The sequence below is a fragment of the Bombina bombina genome, chromosome 4 (genome assembly GCF_027579735.1).
Source record: "Bombina bombina isolate aBomBom1 chromosome 4, aBomBom1.pri, whole genome shotgun sequence".
Taxonomy (NCBI): Eukaryota; Metazoa; Chordata; class Amphibia; order Anura; family Bombinatoridae; genus Bombina; species Bombina bombina.
This window is the reverse complement of record NC_069502.1, coordinates 879,563,058-879,584,180: the sequence shown is the minus strand read 5'-3', so window position 1 is coordinate 879,584,180 and position 21,123 is coordinate 879,563,058. Positions and strand designations below refer to the sequence as shown.

Sequence of the window (21,123 nt, the reverse complement as noted above, 5' to 3'; positions counted from 1 at the left end):
GATACCAGGGACTGTAAAGGGGTTAAAGTTAAAAACGGCTCCGGTTCCGTTATTTTAAGGGTTAAAGCTTCCAAATTTGGTGTGCAATACTTTTAAGGCTTTAAGACACTGTGGTGAAATTTTGGTGAATTTTGAACAATTCCTTCATACTTTTTCGCAATTGCAGTAATAAAGTGTGTTCAGTTTAAAATTTAAAGTGACAGTAACGGTTTTATTTTAAAACGTTTTTTTGTACTTTGTTATCAAGTTTATGCCTGTTTAACATGTCTGAACTACCAGATAGACTGTGTTCTGAATGTGGGGAAGCCAAGGTTCCTTCTCATTTAAATAAATGTGATTTATGTGACACTGAAAATGATGCCCAAGATGATTCCTCAAGTGAGGGGAGTAAGCATGGTACTGCATCATTCCCTCCTTCGTCTACACGAGTCTTGCCCACTCAGGAGGCCCCTAGTACATCTAGCGCGCCAATACTCCTTACTATGCAACAATTAACGGCTGTAATGGATAATTCTATCAAAAACATTTTAGCCAAAATGCCCACTTATCAGCGTAAGCGCGACTGCTCTGTTTTAGATACTGAAGAGCATGAGGACGCTGATGATAATGGTTCTGAAATGCCCCTACACCAGTCTGAGGGGGCCAGGGAGGTTTTGTCTGAGGGAGAAATTTCAGATTCAGGGAAAATTTCTCAACAAGCTGAACCCGATGTGATTACATTTAAATTTAAGTTGGAACATCTCCGCGCTCTGCTTAAGGAGGTATTATCCACTCTGGATGATTGTGAGAATTTGATCATCCCAGAGAAACTATGTAAAATGGACAAGTTCCTAGAGGTCCCGGGGCTCCCAGAAGCTTTTCCTATACCCAAGCGGGTGGCGGACATTGTAAATAAAGAATGGGAAAGGCCCGGTATACCTTTCGTCCCTCCCCCCATATTTAAAAAATTGTTTCCTATGGTCGACCCCAGAAAGGACTTATGGCAGACAGTCCCCAAGGTCGAGGGAGCGGTTTCTACTTTAAACAAATCCACCACTATACCCATAGAAGATAGTTGTGCTTTCAAAGATCCTATGGATAAAAAATTAGAAGGTTTGCTTAAAAAGATGTTTGTTCAGCAAGGTTACCTTCTACAACCAATTTCATGCATTGTCCCTGTCACTACAGCCGCGTGTTTCTGGTTCGATGAGCTAGTAAAGGCGATCGATAGTGATTCTCCTCCTTATGAGGAGATTATGGACAGAATCCGTGCTCTCAAATTGGCTAATTCTTTCACCCTAGACGCCACTTTACAATTGGCTAGGTTAGCGGCGAAGAATTCTGGGTTTGCTATCGTGGCGCGCAGAGCGCTTTGGTTGAAATCTTGGTCAGCTGATGCGTCTTCCAAGAACAAACTCCTTAACATTCCTTTCAAGGGGGAAAACGCTGTTTGGCCCTGACTTGAAAGAGATTATCTCTGATATCACTGGGGGTAAGGGCCACGCCCTTCCTCAGGATAGGTCTTTCAAGGCCAAAAATAAACCTAATTTTCGTCCCTTTCGTAGAAACGGACCAGCCCCAAGTGCTACGTCCTCTAAGCAAGAGGGTAATACTTCTCAAGCCAAGCCAGCCTGGAGACCAATGCAAGGCTGGAACAAGGGAAAGCAGGCCAAGAAACCTGCCACTGCTACCAAGACAGCATGAAATGTTGGCCCCCGATCCGGGACCGGATCTGGTGGGGGGCAGACTCTCTCTCTTCGCTCAGGCTTGGGCAAGAGATGTTCTGGATCCTTGGGCACTAGAAATAGTCTCCCAAGGTTATCTTCTGGAATTCAAGGGGCTTCCCCCAAGGGGGAGGTTCCACAGGTCTCAATTGTCTTCAGACCACATAAAAAGACAGGCATTCTTACATTGTGTAGAAGACCTGTTAAAAATGGGAGTGATTCATCCTGTTCCATTAGGAGAACAAGGGATGGGGTTCTACTCCAATCTGTTCGTAGTTCCCAAAAAAGAGGGAACGTTCAGACCAATCTTAGATCTCAAGATCCTAAACAAGTTTCTCAAGGTTCCATCGTTCAAAATGGAAACCATTCGAACAATTCTTCCTTCCATCCAGGAAGGTCAATTCATGACCACGGTGGATTTAAAGGATGCGTATCTACATATTCCTATCCACAAGGAACATCATCGGTTCCTAAGGTTCGCATTCCTGGACAAGCATTACCAGTTCGTGGCACTTCCTTTCGGATTAGCCACTGCTCCAAGGATTTTCACAAAGGTACTAGGGTCCCTTCTAGCGGTGCTAAGACCAAGGGGCATTGCAGTAGTACCTTACTTGGACGACATTCTGATTCAAGCATCGTCTCTTCCTCAAGCAAAGGCTCACACGGACATAGTCCTGGCCTTTCTCAGATCTCACGGATGGAAAGTGAACGTAGAAAAGAGTTCTCTATCTCCGTCAACAAGGGTTCCCTTCTTGGGAACAATAATAGACTCCTTAGAAATGAGGATTTTTCTGACAGAGGCCAGAAAAACAAAACTTCTAAACTCTTGTCAAACACTTCATTCCGTTCCTCTTCCTTCCATAGCGCAGTGCATGGAAGTAATAGGTTTGATGGTAGCGGCAATGGACATAGTTCCTTTTGCGCGCATCCATCTAAGACCATTACAACTGTGCATGCTCAGTCAGTGGAATGGGGACTATACAGACTTGTCTCCGAAGATACAAGTAAATCAGAGGACCAGAGACTCACTCCGTTGGTGGCTGTCCCTGGACAACCTGTCACAAGGGATGACCTTCCGCAGACCAGAGTGGGTCATTGTCACGACCGACGCCAGTCTGATGGGCTGGGGCGCGGTCTGGGGATCCCTGAAAGCTCAGGGTCTTTGGTCTCGGGAAGAATCTCTTCTACCGATAAATATTCTGGAACTGAGAGCGATATTCAATGCTCTCAAGGCTTGGCCTCAGCTAGCAAAGGCCAAGTTCATACGGTTTCAATCAGACAACATGACGACTGTTGCGTACATCAGCCATCAGGGGGGAACAAGGAGTTCCCTGGCGATGGAAGAAGTGACCAATATCATTCAATGGGCGGAGATTCACTCCTGCCACCTGTCTGCAATCCACATCCCAGGAGTGGAAAATTGGGAAGCGGATTTTCTGAGTCGTCAGACATTACATCCGGGGGAGTGGGAACTCCATCCGGAAATCTTTGCCCAAATTACTCAACTGTGGGGCATTCCAGACATGGATCTGATGGCCTCTCGTCAGAACTTCAAGGTTCCTTGCTACGGGTCCAGATCCAGGGATCCCAAGGCGACTCTAGTAGATGCACTAGTAGCACCTTGGACCTTCAAACTAGCTTATGTATTCCCGCCGTTTCCTCTCATCCCCAGGCTGGTAGCCAGGATCCATCAGGAGAGGGCGTCGGTGATCTTGATAGCTCCTGCGTGGCCACGCAGGACTTGGTATGCAGATCTGGTGAATATGTCATCGGCTCCACCATGGAAGCTACCTTTGAGACGAGACCTTCTTGTTCAAGGTCCGTTCGAACATCCGAATCTGGTCTCACTCCAGCTGACTGCTTGGAGATTGAACGCTTGATCTTATCAAAACGAGGGTTCTCAGATTCTGTTATTGATACTCTTGTTCAGGCCAGAAAGCCTGTAACTAGAAAAATTTACCACAAAATATGGAAAAAATATATCTGTTGGTGTGAATCTAAAGGATTCCCTTGGGACAAGGTAAAGATTCCTAAGATTCTATCCTTTCTTCAAGAAGGATTGGAGAAAGGATTATCTGCAAGTTCCTTGAAGGGACAGATTTCTGCCTTGTCTGTGTTACTCCACAAAAAACTGGCAGCTGTGCCAGATGTTCAAGCCTTTGTTCAGGCTCTGGTTAGAATCAAGCCTGTTTACAAACCTTTGACTCCTCCTTGGAGTCTCAACTTAGTTCTTTCAGTTCTTCAGGGGGTTCCGTTTGAACCCTTACATTCCGTTGATATTAAGTTATTATCTTGGAAAGTTTTGTTTTTGGTTGCAATTTCTTCTGCTAGAAGAGTTTCAGAATTATCTGCTCTGCAGTGTTCTCCTCCTTATCTGGTGTTCCATGCAGATAAGGTGGTTTTACGTACTAAACCTGGTTTTCTTCCAAAAGTTGTTTCTAACAAAAACATTAACCAGGAGATAGTCGTGCCTTCTTTGTGCCCGAAACCAGTTTCGAAGAAGGAACGTTTGTTGCACAATTTGGATGTTGTTCGCGCTCTAAAATTCTATTTAGATGCTACAAAGGATTTTAGACAAACATCTTCCTTGTTTGTTGTTTATTCTGGTAAAAGGAGAGGTCAAAAAGCAACTTCTACCTCTCTCTCTTTTTGGATTAAAAGCATCATCAGATTGGCTTACGAGACTGCCGGACGGCAGCCTCCTGAAAGAATCACAGCTCATTCCACTAGGGCTGTGGCTTCCACATGGGCCTTCAAGAACGAGGCTTCTGTTGATCAGATATGTAGGGCAGCGACTTGGTCTTCACTGCACACTTTTACCAAATTTTACAAGTTTGATACTTTTGCTTCTTCTGAGGCTGTTTTTGGGAGAAAGGTTTTGCAAGCCGTGGTGCCTTCCATCTAGGTGACCTGATTTGCTCCCTCCCTTCATCCGTGTCCTAAAGCTTTGGTATTGGTTCCCACAAGTAAGGATGACGCTGTGGACCGGACACACCTATGTTGGAGAAAACAGAATTTATGTTTACCTGATAAATTACTTTCTCCAACGGTGTTTCCGGTCCACGGCCCGCCCTGGTTTTTTAATCAGGTCTGATAATTTATTTTCTTTAACTACAGTCACCACGGTATCATATGGTTTCTCCTATGCAAATATTCCTCCTTAACGTCGGTCGAATGACTGGGGTAGGCGGAGCCTAGGAGGGATCATGTGACCAGCTTTGCTGGGCTCTTTGCCATTTCCTGTTGGGGAAGAGAATATCCCACAAGTAAGGATGACGCCGTGGACCGGACACACCGTTGGAGAAAGTAATTTATCAGGTAAACATAAATTCTGTTTTCACAAATTGGTCACAGCATACAAACAAAGCAACGTTTCGGATATTCAATCCTTAATCATGATTGATCAGTAGCAGGAAATGCTTTTGCAAGATGTACCGAGTCCACGGATTCATCTTAACTTGTGGGATATTGTCCTTCCTGACAGGAAGTAGCAAAGAGAGCACCACAGCAGAGCTGTCTATATAGCTCCCCCTTAACTCCTCCCCCCAGTCATTCTCTTTGCTGGCTCTAAGCAGGAAGGGTAAAGAGAAGAGGTGTTAAACTGTTAGTTTTATTTTATCTTCAATCAAGTGTTTGTTATTTTTAAATGGTACCGGTGTTGTACTATTTACTCTCAGGCAGGACATAGATGAAGATTTCTGCCTGGAGGATGATGATCTTAGCATTTGTAACTAAGGTCCACTGCTGTTCCCACATGAGCTGAGGAGTACAGGAAAACTTCAGTGTGAGGAACGGTTTCTTGCTATACAGCAATGAGGTATGTTCAGTTATATTTTCTGCAGAGACTGTGTTAACTCAGAAAGGCTGACAGTGTCCCCATTAGGAGAAGGGTAAGCAGTAATCCTAGTGTTATCAGAGGTTTTTACTAGCTTGCATAAAGGGTTAATTTTTTGTGGGCACTCAGTTTGTTATGTGAATTTGGGACAAACGTTTTTGTGTCTGGGAGTAACGTTTTCTGTTTTGTGGGACATTTGCTTGAGGGTTCTTTGAGGTTGTTTATAACCCACATGGCTTTCAGACAGGGTTTGTTAGTTTTGTGTAGGCCCCAGCAACATCGAATGAGGTGGGCGGGGCCTATTTACAAGCAGCAAGCAACTTCTCCTGAGGTCCTAATAGTCTTCTGAGGGACTAATCGAAGCTTTAAACCCCATGTTATTGCTTCCTAAGGGCAGATAGGGCCACAGCAGAGCTGTGGCAAGGTGCTTTAGGGGGTTTAACCAGTTTTAGACAATAATCAATCCGTTTTTTTTCATTTGGGGGTCTATTGCTTTTTTACTTGTGGTGCAATCCTTCTAAAGCTTATTACAGCTCATTCTACTTGATCAGTTTACTGATATGTTGTCACTACATAGAATGTTGCTTCCAGATGTGACTGCTAGTGATGGAGTTTTAGGTTTATTTAAGTTCAATCTCACAATTTTCACATTTTATTTTAATCTTATTTTTATAAAGAGACCATTGACAATAAATAGTTATTATTTGGGGGGGTTTTAATTTCAGGTGAAAATGATAAGATTTCATGTAACAGGGAACAAACTGAAGATCAATGGCTAAGAAACATGCCAGAAGCTGCAGAGCAGGAAATATGTGCCAATATAAGTATAGGTGAGTGTGTGTCTGACGTGTTTGAAGTACACAAGGCACAGGTGTGTGTGTGTCATGTTTGAAGGGCACAGGTGAGTGTACATGTGTGTGTGTATGTGTGTGACGTGTTTTGAGGGAAGCAACGAAATTCAGCAGCACTCCTTTCGTTAAAAGAACTTTATTTCACAAATTGGTCACCAGCATACAAACAAAGCAACGTTTCGGATATTCAATCCTTAATCATGATTGATCAGTAGCAGGAAATGCTGTAATTTATACACCTGCAATCATAGAAACAACCAATCCCAGGTATATCTCCTTTCTTTTGCAAGATGTACAGAGTCCACGGATTCATCCTAACTTGTGGGATATTGTCCTTCCTGACAGGAAGTAGCAAAGAGAGCACCACAGCAGAGCTGTCTATATAGCTCCCCCCTTTAACTCCTCCCCCCAGTCATTCTCTTTGCTGGCTCTAAGCAGGAAGGGTAAAGAGAAGAGGTGTTAAACTGTTAGTTTTATTTTATCTTCAATCAAGTTATTGTTATTTTTAAATGGTACCGGTGTTGTACTATTTACTCTCAGGCAGGACATAGATGAAAATTTCTGCCTGGAGGATGATGATCTTAGCATTTGTAACTAAGGTCCACTGCTGTTCCCACATGAGCTGAGGAGTACATGAAAACTTCAGTGTGAGGAACGGTTTCTTGCTATACAGCAATGAGGAATGTTCAGTCATATTTTCTGCAGAGACTGTGTTAACTCAGAAAGGCTGACAGTGTCCCCATTAGGGGAAGGGTAAGCAGTAATCCTAGTGTTATCAGAGGTTTATACTAGCTTGCATAAAGGGTTACATTTTTTGTGGGCACTCAGTTTTTTATGTGAATTTGGGACAAACGTTTTTGTGTCTGGGAGTAACGTTTTCTGTTTTATGGGACATTTTCTTGAGGGTTCTTTGGGGTTGTTTATAACCCACATTGCTTTCAGGCAGGGTTTGTTAGTTTTGTGTAGGCCCCAGCAACATCGAGTGAGGTGGGCGGGGCCTGTTTACAAGCATTTACAAGCAGCAAGCAACTTCTCCTGAGGTCCTGATAGTCTTCTGAGGGACTAATTGAAGCTTTAAACCCCATGTTATCGCTTCCTAAGGGCAGGTAGGGCCACAGCAGAGCTGTGCATGGTGCTTTAGGGGTTGTTAACCGGTTTTTAGACAATAATCAATCCGTTTTTTTCATTTGGGGGTCTATTGCTTTTTTACTTGTGGTGCAATCCTTCTAAAGCTTAGTGGGTACACTGTTAAAATTGTGTTTTTTTATTAAATAAAGTGTTTTCCAAGCTTGCTTGCTTCATTACTAGCCTGTTAAACATGTCTGACACTGAGGAAACTCATTGTTCAATTTGTTTAGAAGCCATTGTGGAACCCCCTCTAAGAATGTGTCCCAATAGTACTGATATGTCTATTAATTGCAAACAGCATATTTTGACTTATAAGAATTTGGCATTAAATGATTCTCAGACAGAAGGAAATCAGGTTTCGCCATCTAGTTCTCCCCAAGTGTCACAACCAGTTACGCCCGCACTTCTAGTGCGTCTAATTCTTTCACCTTGCAAGATATGGCTTCAGTTATGAATACTACCCTCACAGAGGTTTTCTCTAAACTGCCAGGGTTGCAAGGGAAGCGCAATAGCTCTGGGTTAAGAACAAATGCTGAGCCTTCTGACGCTTTAGTAGCCGTATCCGATATTCCCTCACAATGTTCTGAGGTAGGGATGAGGGATTTGCTGTCTGAGGGAGAGATTTCTGATTCAGGAAAGATGTTCCCTCCGACAGATTCAGATATGACGGCATTTAAATTTAAGCTAGAGCACCTCGGTTTATTGCTCAGGGAGGTTTTAGCTTCTCTGGATGATTGTGACCCTATTGTCGTTCCAGAGAAATTGTGTAAAATGGACAAATATTTAGAGGTTCCTGTTTACACTGATGTTTTTCCGGTCCCTAAGAGGATTTCGGACATTGTTACTAAGGAGTGGGATAGACCAGGTATTCCATTCGCTCCCCCTCCTGTTCTTAAGAAATGTTCCCCATTTCTGACACCATAAAGGACTCATGGCAGACGGTCCCTAAGGTGGAGGGAGCTATTTCTACTCTGGCTAAGCGTACAACTATACCTAATGAAGACAGTTGTGCTTTCATTGATCCTATGGATAAAAAGTTAGAGGGTCTCCTAAAGAAAATTTTTGTTCATCAGGGTTTTCTTCTTCAACCTATAGCATGCATTGTTCCGGTAACCACTGCAGCTGCTTTTTGGTTTGAGGCTCTAGAAGAGGCTCTACAGATGGAGACCCCACTAGATGATATTTTGGACAGAATTAAGGCCCTTAAGTTGGCTAATTCTTTTATTACAGACACCGCTTTTCATCTTGCTAAGTTAGCGGCAAAGAATTCAGGTTTTGCCATTTTAGCGTGAAGAGCGTTATGGCTTAAGTCCTGGTCAGCTGATATGTCATCTAAATCTAAGCTTTTGACCATCCCTTTCAAAGGTAAGACCCTATTCTGGCCTGCACTGAAAGAGATCATTTCAGACATCACTGGAGGGAAGGGTCATGCCCTCCCTCAAGATAAGTCAAATAAGACAAGGACCAAACAAAATAATTTTCGTTCCTTTCGAAACTTCAAGGGTGGTCCCGCTTCCTCTTCCCCTGCTGCAAAGCAAGAGGGGAACTTTGTTCAATCCAAGCCAACCTGGAGAACTAACCAGGCTTGGAACAAGGGTAAACAGGCCAAAAAGCCTGCTGCTGCCACTAAGACAGCATGAAGGGGTAGCCCCCGATCCGGGACCTGATCAAGTAGGGGGCAGACTTTCTCTCTTTGCTCAGGCCTGGGCAAGAGACGCTCAGGACTCCTGGGCCGTAGAAATTGTAACCCAGGGGTATCTCCTAGATTTCAAAGATTCTCCTCCAAGGGGAGAATCTTTGAAATCTTCAAGGGTGGTCCCGCTTCCTCTTCCCCTGCTGCAAAGCAAGAGGGGAACTTTGCTCAATCCAAGCCAACCTGGAGACCTAACCAGGCTTGGAACAAGGGTAAACAGGCCAAAAAGCCTGCTGCTGCCACTAAGACAGCATGAAGGGGTAGCCCCCGATCCGGGACCGGATCAAGTAGGGGGCAGACTTTCTCTCTTTGCTCAGGCCTGGGCAAGAGACGCTCAGGACTCCTGGGCCGTAGAAATTGTAACCCAGGGGTATCTCCTAGATTTCAAAGATTCTCCTCCAAGGGGGAGATTTCATCTTTTTCAATTGTCTGTAAACCAGACAAAAAGAGAGGCGTTCTTAAGCTGTGTAGAAGACCTTTTTACCATGGGAGTGATCTGCCCTGTTCCGAAAACGGAACAGGGGCAAGGTTGCTACTCCAATCTGTTTGTGTTTCCCAAAAAAGAGGGAACCTTCAGACCAATTCTAGATCTCAAGATCCTAAACCAATTCCTAAGATTCAAGATGGAGACCATTCGGACTATTTTACCAATGATCCAGGAGGGTCAATATATGACTACCGTGGATCTAAAGGATGCGTATCTGCACATTCCTATCCACAAAGATCATCACCAGTTCCTCAGGTTTGCCTTTCTGGACAGGCATTACCAGTTTGTGGCTCTTCCCTTCGGGTTGGCCACGGCGCCAAGAATCTTCACAAAGGTGCTAGGGTCCCTTCTGGCGGTCCTAAGGCCGAGGGGCATAGCAGTGGGGCCTTATCTAGACGACATCTTAATTTAAGCGTCAACTTTCCAACTTGCCAAGTCTCACACGGACTTAGTGAACGTGAAAAAGAGTACTCTTATTCCTCTCACAAGAGTTCCATTCCTGGGAACTCTGATAGATTCGGTGGACATGAAAATATTTCTGACGGAGGTCAGGAAATCAAAGATTTTAACCACCTGCCGAGCTCTTCATTCCATTCCTCGGCCGTCAGTGGCTCAGTGTATGGAGGTAATCGGACTTATGGTAGCGGCAATGGACATATTTCCGTTTGCTTGCTTGCATCGCAGACCACTGCAACTATGCATGCTCAAACAGTGGAATGGGGATTATTCAGATTTATCTCCTCAGGTAAATCTGGATCAAGAGACCAGAGACTCTCTTCTTTGGTGGTTGTCACAGGATCACCTGTCCAGGAGAATGTGTTTCCGCAGGCCAGCATGGGTTATTGTGACGACGGACGCCAGCCTACTGGGCTGGGGTGCAGTCTGGAATTCCCTGAAAGCACAGGGTTTGTGGATTCGGGAGGAGGCCCTCCTACCGATAAATATTCTGGAATTAAGAGCGATATTCAATGCTCTTCAGGCGTGACCTCAGCTGGCTTCGGCCGGATTCATCAGGTTTCAGTCGGACAACATCACGACTGTAGCTTATATCAATCATCAGGGGGGAACAAGAAGTTCCTTGGCGATTTATAGACGTTTCCAGGATAATCCGATGGGCAGAGGCTCACTCTTGCCATCTATCAGCGATCTATATCCCAGGGGTGGAGAACTGGGAGGCAGATTTTCTAAGTCGTCAGACTTTTCATCCAGGGGAGTGGGAGCTCCATCCGGAGGTGTTTGCTCAACTGGTTCAGCTATGGGTCACACCAGAATTGGATAAGATGGTGTCTCGTCAGAACGCCAAACTTCCTCGTTACGGATCCAGGTCAAGGGATCCTCAGGCAGTACTGATAGATGCTCTAGCAGTACCCTGGTCGTTCAACCTGGCTTATGTGTTTCCACCATTCCCTCTCCTTCTGCGTCTGATTGCCAGAATCAAACAGGAGAGAGCTTCGGTGATTTTGATATCGCCTGCGTGGCCACGCAGGACTTGGTATGCAGACCTGGTGGATATGTCATCTCTGCCACCATGGACTCTGCCACTGAGACGGGACCTTTTGGTTTAAGGTCCATTCAAGCATCCAAATCTAATTTCTCTGCAACTGACTGCTTGGAGATTGAACGCTTGATTTTATAAAAGCGGGGTTTCTCTGAGTCGGTCATAGATAGCTTGATTCAGGCTTAAAAGCCTGTCACCAGGAAGATCTATCATAAGATATCTGCTTTGTCTATTCTGTTGCACAAGCGTCTGGCAGATGTCCGAGACTTTCAGGTTTTTTGTTAGGCATTAGTTAGAATTAAGCCTGTGTTTAAACCTGTTGCTCCGCAGTGGAGTCTAAATTTAGTTCTTAAAGTTCTTCAGGGGGTTCCGTTTGAACCCATGCATTCCATAGATATTAAGCTTCTATCTTGGAAAGTTCTGTTTCTAGTTGCTATCTCTTCAGCTCGAAGAGTTTCTGAACTATCTGCATTACAATGTGAATCGCCTTATCTTGTTTTCTATTCTGATAAGGTGGTTTTGCGTACCAAACCTGGGTTCCTCCCTAAGGTTGTTTCTAACAGGAATATCAATCAGGAAATTGTTGTTCCTTCTCTGTGTCCTAATCCTTCATCTAAGAGGGAGCGTCTGTTGCACAACTTGGACGTGGTTCGTGCCTTGAAGTTATTTTTGCAGGCAACCAAAGATTTCGCCAATCATCTTCTTTGTTTGTTGTCTATGCTGGAAAGCGTAGAGGTCAAAAGGCTACGGCTACCTCTTTTCTTTTGGCTGAAAAGCATCATCCGTTTGGCTTATGAGACTGCTGGACAGCAGCCTCCTGAAAGAATTACAGCTCACTCCACTAGAGCGGTGGCTTCCACATGGGCTTTTAAAAATGATGCTTCTGTTGAACAGATTTGTAAGGCTGTGACTTGGTCTTCGCTTCATACATTTTCCAAATTTTCCAAATTTGATACTTTCGCTTCTTCGGAGGCTATTTTTGGGAGAAAGGTTTTGCAAGCAGTGGTGCCTTCCGTTTAGGTTCCTGTCTTGTCCCTCCCTTCATCCGTGTCCTAAAGCTTTGGTATTGGTATCCCACAAGTTAGAATGCATCCGTGGACTCGGTACATCTTGCAAAAGAAAACAAAATGTATGCTTACCTGATAAATTTCTTTATTTTGCGATGTACCGAGTCCACGGCCCGCCCTGTCTATTCAAGACAGATAGTATTTTTTATGTAAGCTTCAGTCACCTCTGCACCTTATAGTTTCTCCTTTTCTTCCTTGGCCTTCGGTCGAATGACTGGGGGGGTGGAGTTAAGGGGGGAGCTATATAGACGGCTCTGCTGTGGTGCTCTCTTTGCTACTTCCTGTCAGGAAGGACAATATCCCACAAGTTAGGATGAATCCGTGGACTCGGTACATCGCAAAAGAAAGAAATTATAAGGTAAGCATAAATTTTGTTTTTTACTCCTTCTAGTGTACAGGTATAGTACTATACATGATTTATACAAAGTTAAAACATCCTACCTAACTAGAAATTCATAATAATAAAATACTATCTCCATAAGACATAATACCAAACCTACATTTAATACACCTAAAAAATATAAAAAATGATTTTTTTTTTATATATATATATATATATATATATATATATATATATATATATATATATATATATATATATATATATATATAATCACACACAGAGCTGCAATATAGGATCACAAGAACACAGGTCTAATTCCTTGTTCATTCCCAAAGGTTGCATACAATTTAATTTGTGTATCCAAAAGGCCTCTTTTCTTTTAAGGAGAGTATCCCTACATGGATGTCGCACAGTGTCTATGACCTGAAATCATAACTGGGCTAATATTATGGCCACATTTTTAAAAATGAGCAGAGACCGGGGCTTCCTTATTCTTGCACCTTATGTTACTCTTATTCTCTTCGTTGATCCTGTCCCTGACCTATCCCGAAGTAGAAGAGTTTGACTCTACCTAGACCAGCTTATAGAAGAAGGAGGAATTTTAGGGATGAGCTGGTCCATGCAGCTTTGGGTAGCACAAAGGGAAAGCAAGGTTATTGACATGTAAGAATAATGGAAGTTTTCCCTGCCTGAATTGTTTAACTGTAATTCCATGATTAGGGGCCCATGTTTCATACATCACCTTACAAGGCAAGACATTTGAGATTAGGGACTTCTATACTTGCAATACTGCATATGCAATTTATTTGATTAAATGCCTATGTGGGGTCATTTACATTGGAGAGACCACCTGTAAGGTCAGGGACAGGATCAACAAACATAAGAGTAACATAAGTTGCAAGAATAAGGAAGCCCTGGTCTCTGCTCATTTTTTTAAATTTGGCCATAATATTAGCAAGTTACGATTTCAGGTCATCGACACTGTACCACCTCCACGTGGGGTGTGGGTGGGTGGTGGTGGGGGGGGGGGGGGGTGGTAATAGGGAAACTCTTCTTAAAAGAAAGAGAGGACTTTGGATCCACAAATCAAATTGTATGCACCTTTGGGGAATGAACAAGGAATTAGACCTATCTGTGTTTTTGTGATCCTATATTGCAGCTCTGTGTATATATAAATATATGGGAGTGGGGACTGGTAATAAATTATATAAAACAAGAACCAGAATACAAAGAGGAGCAGCAAAGAGGTATATACCAATCATCATACAACAAAGCAGCTCAACTTGTATTATTGGGAACAGAAATACTAATAAAAATAAGAACAAAAATAAAAACCAATATCCAAAATGGAAATAGAAGTAAGAACTTTACTTATGAGAATTGGAATGGAACTTCAAGTAGGTATAATAAGACCAATCAGAGAAACTACCAACACCAAACACATTATGAACATATACAGTAAGTCCACAATATAGTTCTAATCATGGTTTTTTAGGAGTCAGACTCCCCAAACCAGTAACTATAGGTCCGAGATATCAGGACTGGGAGGATTGGATGGACAAAATAGAAACCCCCACCTTGGAGAGGGAAGGGAATAGAAAGAATAGAAAGGTCAGAAGAGGATGTGGAGGAGGAAAGAGATTTAGAAAAAAAAGGATCAAACTCTCGTGGATGTGAAGGAGGGCGACCTAATGAAAGTATTAACCTTTTAACATAGGGACCTCACTATGGATGAAGAGATTTTTTTCTGAGATGGGGGGCCTTTCCTTTGCACCACAAGGGGACCAAATGCTTTTAATCTTTTTGCGGACATGAACAACTATATTCGCAAATTAACATTGTATAGACATTTTTAAAAAAAAACTGAAAGCACAAAACTGGAACAAAAAGATGTGAGCTAAACAATGGTGACCTAGATGCTCTACATTACCAAACTAGGGCTGTGGAGGAAATGGGAAATTCAGATCTTATACTGACATATGATCCCCATACTACATTCAAACCCAATTCATTTTTTTACCCAGGGCAGGTCTAAAGGTAACTTCATCCCCTTTTTTAATAATCTGGTTGCAAAAAGACCTAGATAATGTGTCGTTCCTATAAGATAAAATATGATAACCTTTACGAGAAAAGAAAAAAAAAGTATCTAGAACTCCTGAAAAATGATGATTCTATAGTGATCAGAAAAAAAACGACAAAGGGGGAGGTATTGTAATGCAAGATAAGAGTGATTACCTTAGAGAGGCTAATAGATTACTGGAGATGATGAAGTATATATGAAACTGGATAGGAATCAGACTATTTGTTTTCTAAAACTTTACAGTAGATCTTTTAGACAACACTAAGTATGTGGAACTCTTAATGAGAACATATTTAAATTATAAGCGTCAGTGACCCAGTTACTGCTATTTTTACCACTTACCAGGAGTGCACAAAATGTCTCGAAGTGACCCAGGATAGGCCCATAGTGTCGGGCATAAATTCCCTAACTTACGAATTATCCGTAATTGTGGATACATACCGTACAGGCCCGTGTACCCACTTTAAAACCATACATAAGAGATACAACAGACATCATCTCAAAAATATCATCTATTGAATGGAATTTTCTTTGGGTAACCCTGGACGTGGAACAGTTTGTACTACCTGCATTCCACATAATAATGAACTTATAGCAGTTGATTATTGGTGAAGTGTAGAACTACACTAGCTTTCAGCCATACAATTTATTCTTGAGCACAATTTCTTCTTTTCGAGAACCGGTATTATCTTCAAGTGATTGGCACGGCTATGGGCACTTAATTTGCCCCTAGTTTTCCCAACTCTATATGGGGTTTTGGGAAGATAAAGTGATATGGAATAACAACCCGTTTCAACCAAATATAGTAATGTGGGGCTGGTATATCAATGATATTGTGATGATATGGAAAAGGGGAGAGAATTGACTTTTAGAATACATTGAATATGTGAATAAAAATGAGCTCAATTTAAATTTCAAAATTAAATCATGTAAAAAAAGAAATAATTTCTTGATTAGTCCTATCTAATGAAAAAGAACAGATCATCACAAAACTTTACAAAAAGTAAACAGATATGAATGGCTACCTTCCATGCCAGCAGTTGTCACCCCCCCCCCAACTGGATAAAAAAACATCCCATAATGACAATTTCAGCATATTCGTAGACATTGTAGGCAGATGGAGGATTTGAGGTAGAATCGAAAAAACCTGAGGAAAAGATTCTTGAATAAGGGCTATAAGAAAGAAAGCATTGAAAAGCTTATTTAAAAGCAAAGTCTACTAAAAAGAGAGATTGTAACAGAAGAAAGAAAGAGCTATGAGGAAGTAAAACTTTGTCACCACTTATAATGAAGTGTCAAAGGAAATTCAAGCAGTGATCAGAAAACACTGGTATGTATTAGATAGAGATGAGCTGCTAAAAGATGCCCAGTCATCAGGCCCTCAAGTTATTTTCAGTAGAAAATAGAAACGTTAAGAATATTCTGGCACCCAGTCAACTAAGGGTTAAATCATTGAATAATGGAAAATGGCTAGAAAAACAATCTGTAGGCTATTTCCAAATGCAATAGAGTGAACTATGTTTCCTGTGAGCATCACTTTGATAGAAAACCAACCAAACAAGTCATATCAACCAGTAATCAATTTAAATGCGAAATTAAAACCCTCTGTAATTGTAAGTCCACCTTTGCGGTTTATCTTCCTGCAATGTAACTGTGGACTACAATACATAGGGCACATGGCACGCCCTCTTTTAAGGTGAGATTGTGTAGAACACATCACCAAAATTAAAGCGGGACTCACCACCCATAATGTATCAATGCACTTTAAGAATTCCAAAACAAAGACCCTCATAGGGCTAAAGGAAGTAGTTCATCCAAACCAGGAGAGGGTGGGAGTAGAATTATAGACCTGTGAAAAGGGGAAACATTTTGGATTCATAAGATGGTACCCTAGTACCACCAGGTCTGAATAAGGACATAGACTTAGCCGGCTTTTTTAATTTAATTTTATTATAGGTATGTATTTTATTATGATGTAATGTTTTAATATAATATACATTTTAGTAATTTACAGTATATATGTAGCTTAAAGGGTCATGAAACCCAACACTTTTCTTTCATGATTAGACAGAGGATACAATTTTAAACAACTTTCTAATTTGCTTCATTTCTCTTGTTATCCTTTGCTGGAAAGGTTTATCTAGGAAAGCTCGAGTGAGCAGCAAAGAACCTAAGTTCTAGCTGCTGATATGGTGGCTACATATATATACCGAATGTCATTGGCTCACTCATTTGTTCAGTTAGAAACCAGTAGTGCATTGTTTCTCCTTCTACAAATGATACCAAGAGAAAAAAACAAATTTGATAATAGAAGTAAACTGGAAAGTTGTTTAAAATTGTATCTTCTACCTAAATCACGAAAAGAAAATGTTTGGGTTCATGCCCCTTTAATATTTTAAGACCATCATTGTACGACAACTCTGTGTAGTGTTTTATTATCTCTATTATATTGTCTTGCAATTTTTATGTACTCTCATGTTTCATCTGTACAATATGTTTTAGTGCTCTTATAAGCTGACTAGGGCTGCACGATTAATCGCGGATGCGGTTTTTAAAACCGCGATTAATCACCAAGGTTTTAAAACCACGAGAGTACGCAATTTTTTTTGAGAAAAAAAAAAATCTTCAGATCGTCATGAAACTGAGGCGGAGAGGGAGAATGAGAGGCGGACCAGTGTGCGGCCGTGGGCGAACCTGAGAATGCCCACAAAACGGCCATTTTGGGAAGAGATTGAAGAGTATGTGGGAGTCATCTGGGAGTGTTGTGGCGGTTGTCAAACGGTGGTGCTCAAAGTTGTGAGCAATAAAGTGAATATTGTGAAAAAAAACTTTAAAGTGCCCTACTGATTATTTTTTTTTTAGATTTTTTTTTTTTTTTAGATTTTTTTTTTTTTTACTCCTGTAACACTTAACATTGAGTTTGATTACATATAACAATAATACAATATATATTTATTTAAAATTTTCATTTAGGGTTGCTTGTAGGATGTATTGTGAAGTGAATTGTAAAATATAATATATTCAACATAATGTTACCAAATATATATAAATAATATCTACTACGTACTGCTCTATCATATATCTAGTAGATAGATTATAGAGGATGAAAGATATATAGTTACTTACTAGATAGATAGATAGATGATAAATGTAATATTATATTTATTATTTATATTTATTTAATATATAATTTAGTTGAGTCAAGTGTAGATTCCCAGAAGATAGATCATCAATCATCAGTAGTAGTACACAGTGGTGCAGTGCACAAGTTTTTTTTATCTTTATATTTTTCCTCTAATTATAATTGTTAATTTTTATGCTCCAAGAGTGTATTGGACATTGAGAAACATGTACAGTAAGATTCTGTTGTGTTAAATAAGCGTTCTATTGAAAAATCAAGGTGTTATAGTAATTTTTAATAAAATCGCGATTAAATCGCAATCGTGTTTTTTTTTTAGTTTTTTTTTTGTTTGTTTTTTTATTGTGATTTTTTCCCCCATATCACCCAGCCCTAAAACTGACATATGCAGATATGATAATTCTCTTATTTATGTACCTATATCAGTTAGCAATAGAAAAGCTATTGTATCACTTTATTTATGAATCATCCGTTATTGGATTACTCTATTTAATATGTTGGCATTTTGCCAGTTCTAGCATTGTCAAGGTTCGGATTTAATTGGCAAATTGACTTCTTTACTTCATTTTCAGATATATTTTTTATTATTTGACATTATTTTACATTTTTTTAGAATATTATTAATTTTATATAAATATGTATAAAATATTTTTTATTTGGCATATAGTATACTTAAATATTGTTTATTATTCATGTCACAGACCCACTGTATTTTTTAACCTTTTACAGTGATTATTTATGCCCTCTGTTTTAAGAATTCCAAGTTCCTTTGTATTTATCTTTGTATAGAATTACCAAGCCGGTTATTTCGCATATTATCCCTCCCATATCTTTATACTGGTTTAATATTATGAATTACTAGTTAGGATGTTTTAACTTTGTATAAATCATGTTTAGTACTATACCTGTACCGTAGAGGGAGTAAAAAGGAGATATACTTGGGATGGGTTGTTACTATGATTGCAGGTGTATAAATTACAGCATTTCCTGTTACTGATCAGGCATGATTGAATCTCTCTCTATCTCTCTCTCTCTCTTCTCTCTCTCTCTGTTCTCTCTCTCTTTTCTCTCTCTCTTTTCTCTCTCTCTCTCTCTCTCTCTCTCTCTCTCTCTCTTTTCTCTCTTCTCTCTCTTCTCTTCTCTTCTCTCTCTTTCTTCTCTCTCTCTCTCTTTCTTCTCTCTCTCTCTCTCTCTCTCTCTCTCTCTTTCTCCTCTTTCTCTCTTTCTCTCTCTCTTTCTCTCTCTCTCTCTCTTCTCTCTCTCTCTCTCTCACTCTCTCTCTCTCTCTCTCTCTCCTCCTCTCTATCCTCCTCTCTCTCCTCCTCTCTCTCCTCTCTCTCTCTCTCCTCCTCTCTCTCCTCCTCTCTCTCCTCTCTCTCTCTCCTCCTCTCTCCTCCTCCTCTCTCTCCTCCTCCTCTCTCTCCTCCTCTCTCTCCTCCTCCCTCTCCTCCTCCTCTCTCCACCTCTCACTCCACTCTCTCTCTCTCTGTCCTCTCTCTCTCTCTCTCCTCCTCTCTCTCCTCCTCTCTCTCTCTCTCCTCCTCTCTCTCTCTCTCCTCCTCTCTCTCTCCTCCTCTCTCTCTTTGGTATTATGTCTTATGGAGATAGTATTTTAATATTATGAATTACTAGTTAGGATGTTTTAACTTTGTATAAATCATGTTTAGTACTATACCTGTACAGTAGAGGGAGTAAAAAGGAGATATACCTGGGATTGGTTGTTACTATGATTGCAGGTGTATAAATTACAGCATTTCCTGTTACTGATCAGGCATGATTGAATATCCGAAACGTCGCTTTGTTTGTATGCTGGTGACCAATTTGTGAAATAAATATGCATAGAAGTGTTTGAGGGACACAGGGCACAGGTGAGTGTACATGTGTATGACGTGTTTGAGGGTTACAGGGAACAGGTAAATGAACGGGGTTTTCGTGTGCGATGTGTTTGAGGACACAGGGCACATGTGAGTGTCTTGCGGACCTGATCCGCACTGTCAGATCATGTCCGCAAGACCTTGGATAATTCGGCCTCTAAGTATAGAACTTGCAATAAATGTCCACAGCGCTTCTTTACATTAAATTTCCTTTATTTGTCACACAGATATCACAATTACAAGCGACGTTTTCGGGTTAACAACCCTTACTCATGCTTTACATATGTGTTTAAAAACTTCACCCTTATAAACCTTTAAAATTCGAGCCAACCACTTCAATAGTGGCTCTGCTGCCCTCTTGTTGTGAAAAAATATAATTACACCTATAGTAAAAAATTATTATCAGCTGGTGTTTTATCAGGATGTCTGGTAGTGTATGTAGCTGGATGGTTATAGATATCACAGTACTCAGAGCTCCTTCCTTATGTTGCCCCTATCGGGCACTTTTAAATGCAAGAAAAACGACAACAATAAATAGTTGTGAAAAATAATATATTTTGACTTTCTTTACATTCCTCTCAAATGTATTTTTCCGTTTAAAGGGAAAGTCTACAATAGAATTGTTATTGTTTAAAAAGATAGATAATGCCTTTACTATCCATTCCCCAGCTTTGCACAACCAACATTGCTAGACTAATATACTTTATAACATTTAAACATCTAAATTTCTGCCGGTTTCAACGACTCTGTAAGACAGCCTCTTAATCACATGCTTTTTTATTTGCTTTTCACAACAGGGCCATATAGATAACAATGTGTTCATACCCAGGGAGTTGTCATGTGATTAGGGGGCTGTCAGAAGATGCTTAGATACAAGGTAATCACAGAGGTAAAAAGTATATTAATATAACTGTTGGTTGTGCAAAACTGGGGAATGGGTAATAAAGGGATTATCTATCTTTTTTAAAAATAACAATTTTGTTGTAGACTGTCCCTTTTAAGATAATTAAATGGGCGATAGTGAGGTTTTAATAAGCAATAGAGAATGGATTTTTCCCCCCCAAAACCCTATACTACATCTCACATGGGGAATTCTGATTGTTTATAATATGGGCTAAATTTGCAACTAGTAAAGTAACTGATCCCAAGCTAACTCACTTTACTAAATGACATAGCTTGTATTTACTGTTGTGCTAATGCCATTACATGAAATGTTTCTTCTAGGTGTGACTGCTAGTTATGGAGGCTAAGGCATATTTAACTTAAATTAAACATTTTTTTTTAAGGTCAAAATGATGCTAAGATTTCATGTAACACAGAACAAACCGAAGATCAGTGCCAAAGAAATATGCCAGAAGCTGCAGTGCAGGAAATATGTGACCATATAAATACAGGCGAGTATACATGTGTGACCTCTCTGAGGGA

The 21,123-nt window shown here is 40.8% G+C and overlaps 1 protein-coding gene across 1 annotated transcript in view; it reads left to right on the top strand.

The window, feature by feature from the left end:
• Positions 1–21,123, top strand: part of LOC128658039 (gastrula zinc finger protein XlCGF66.1-like) — a 153,457-nt gene that overhangs the window by 95,480 nt on the left and 36,854 nt on the right. The window contains exon 6 of the mRNA XM_053712485.1: positions 20,985–21,092. Within this exon, the coding sequence (XP_053568460.1) occupies positions 20,985–21,092 (108 nt within the window). The remainder of the gene's footprint in view (positions 1–20,984; positions 21,093–21,123) is intronic.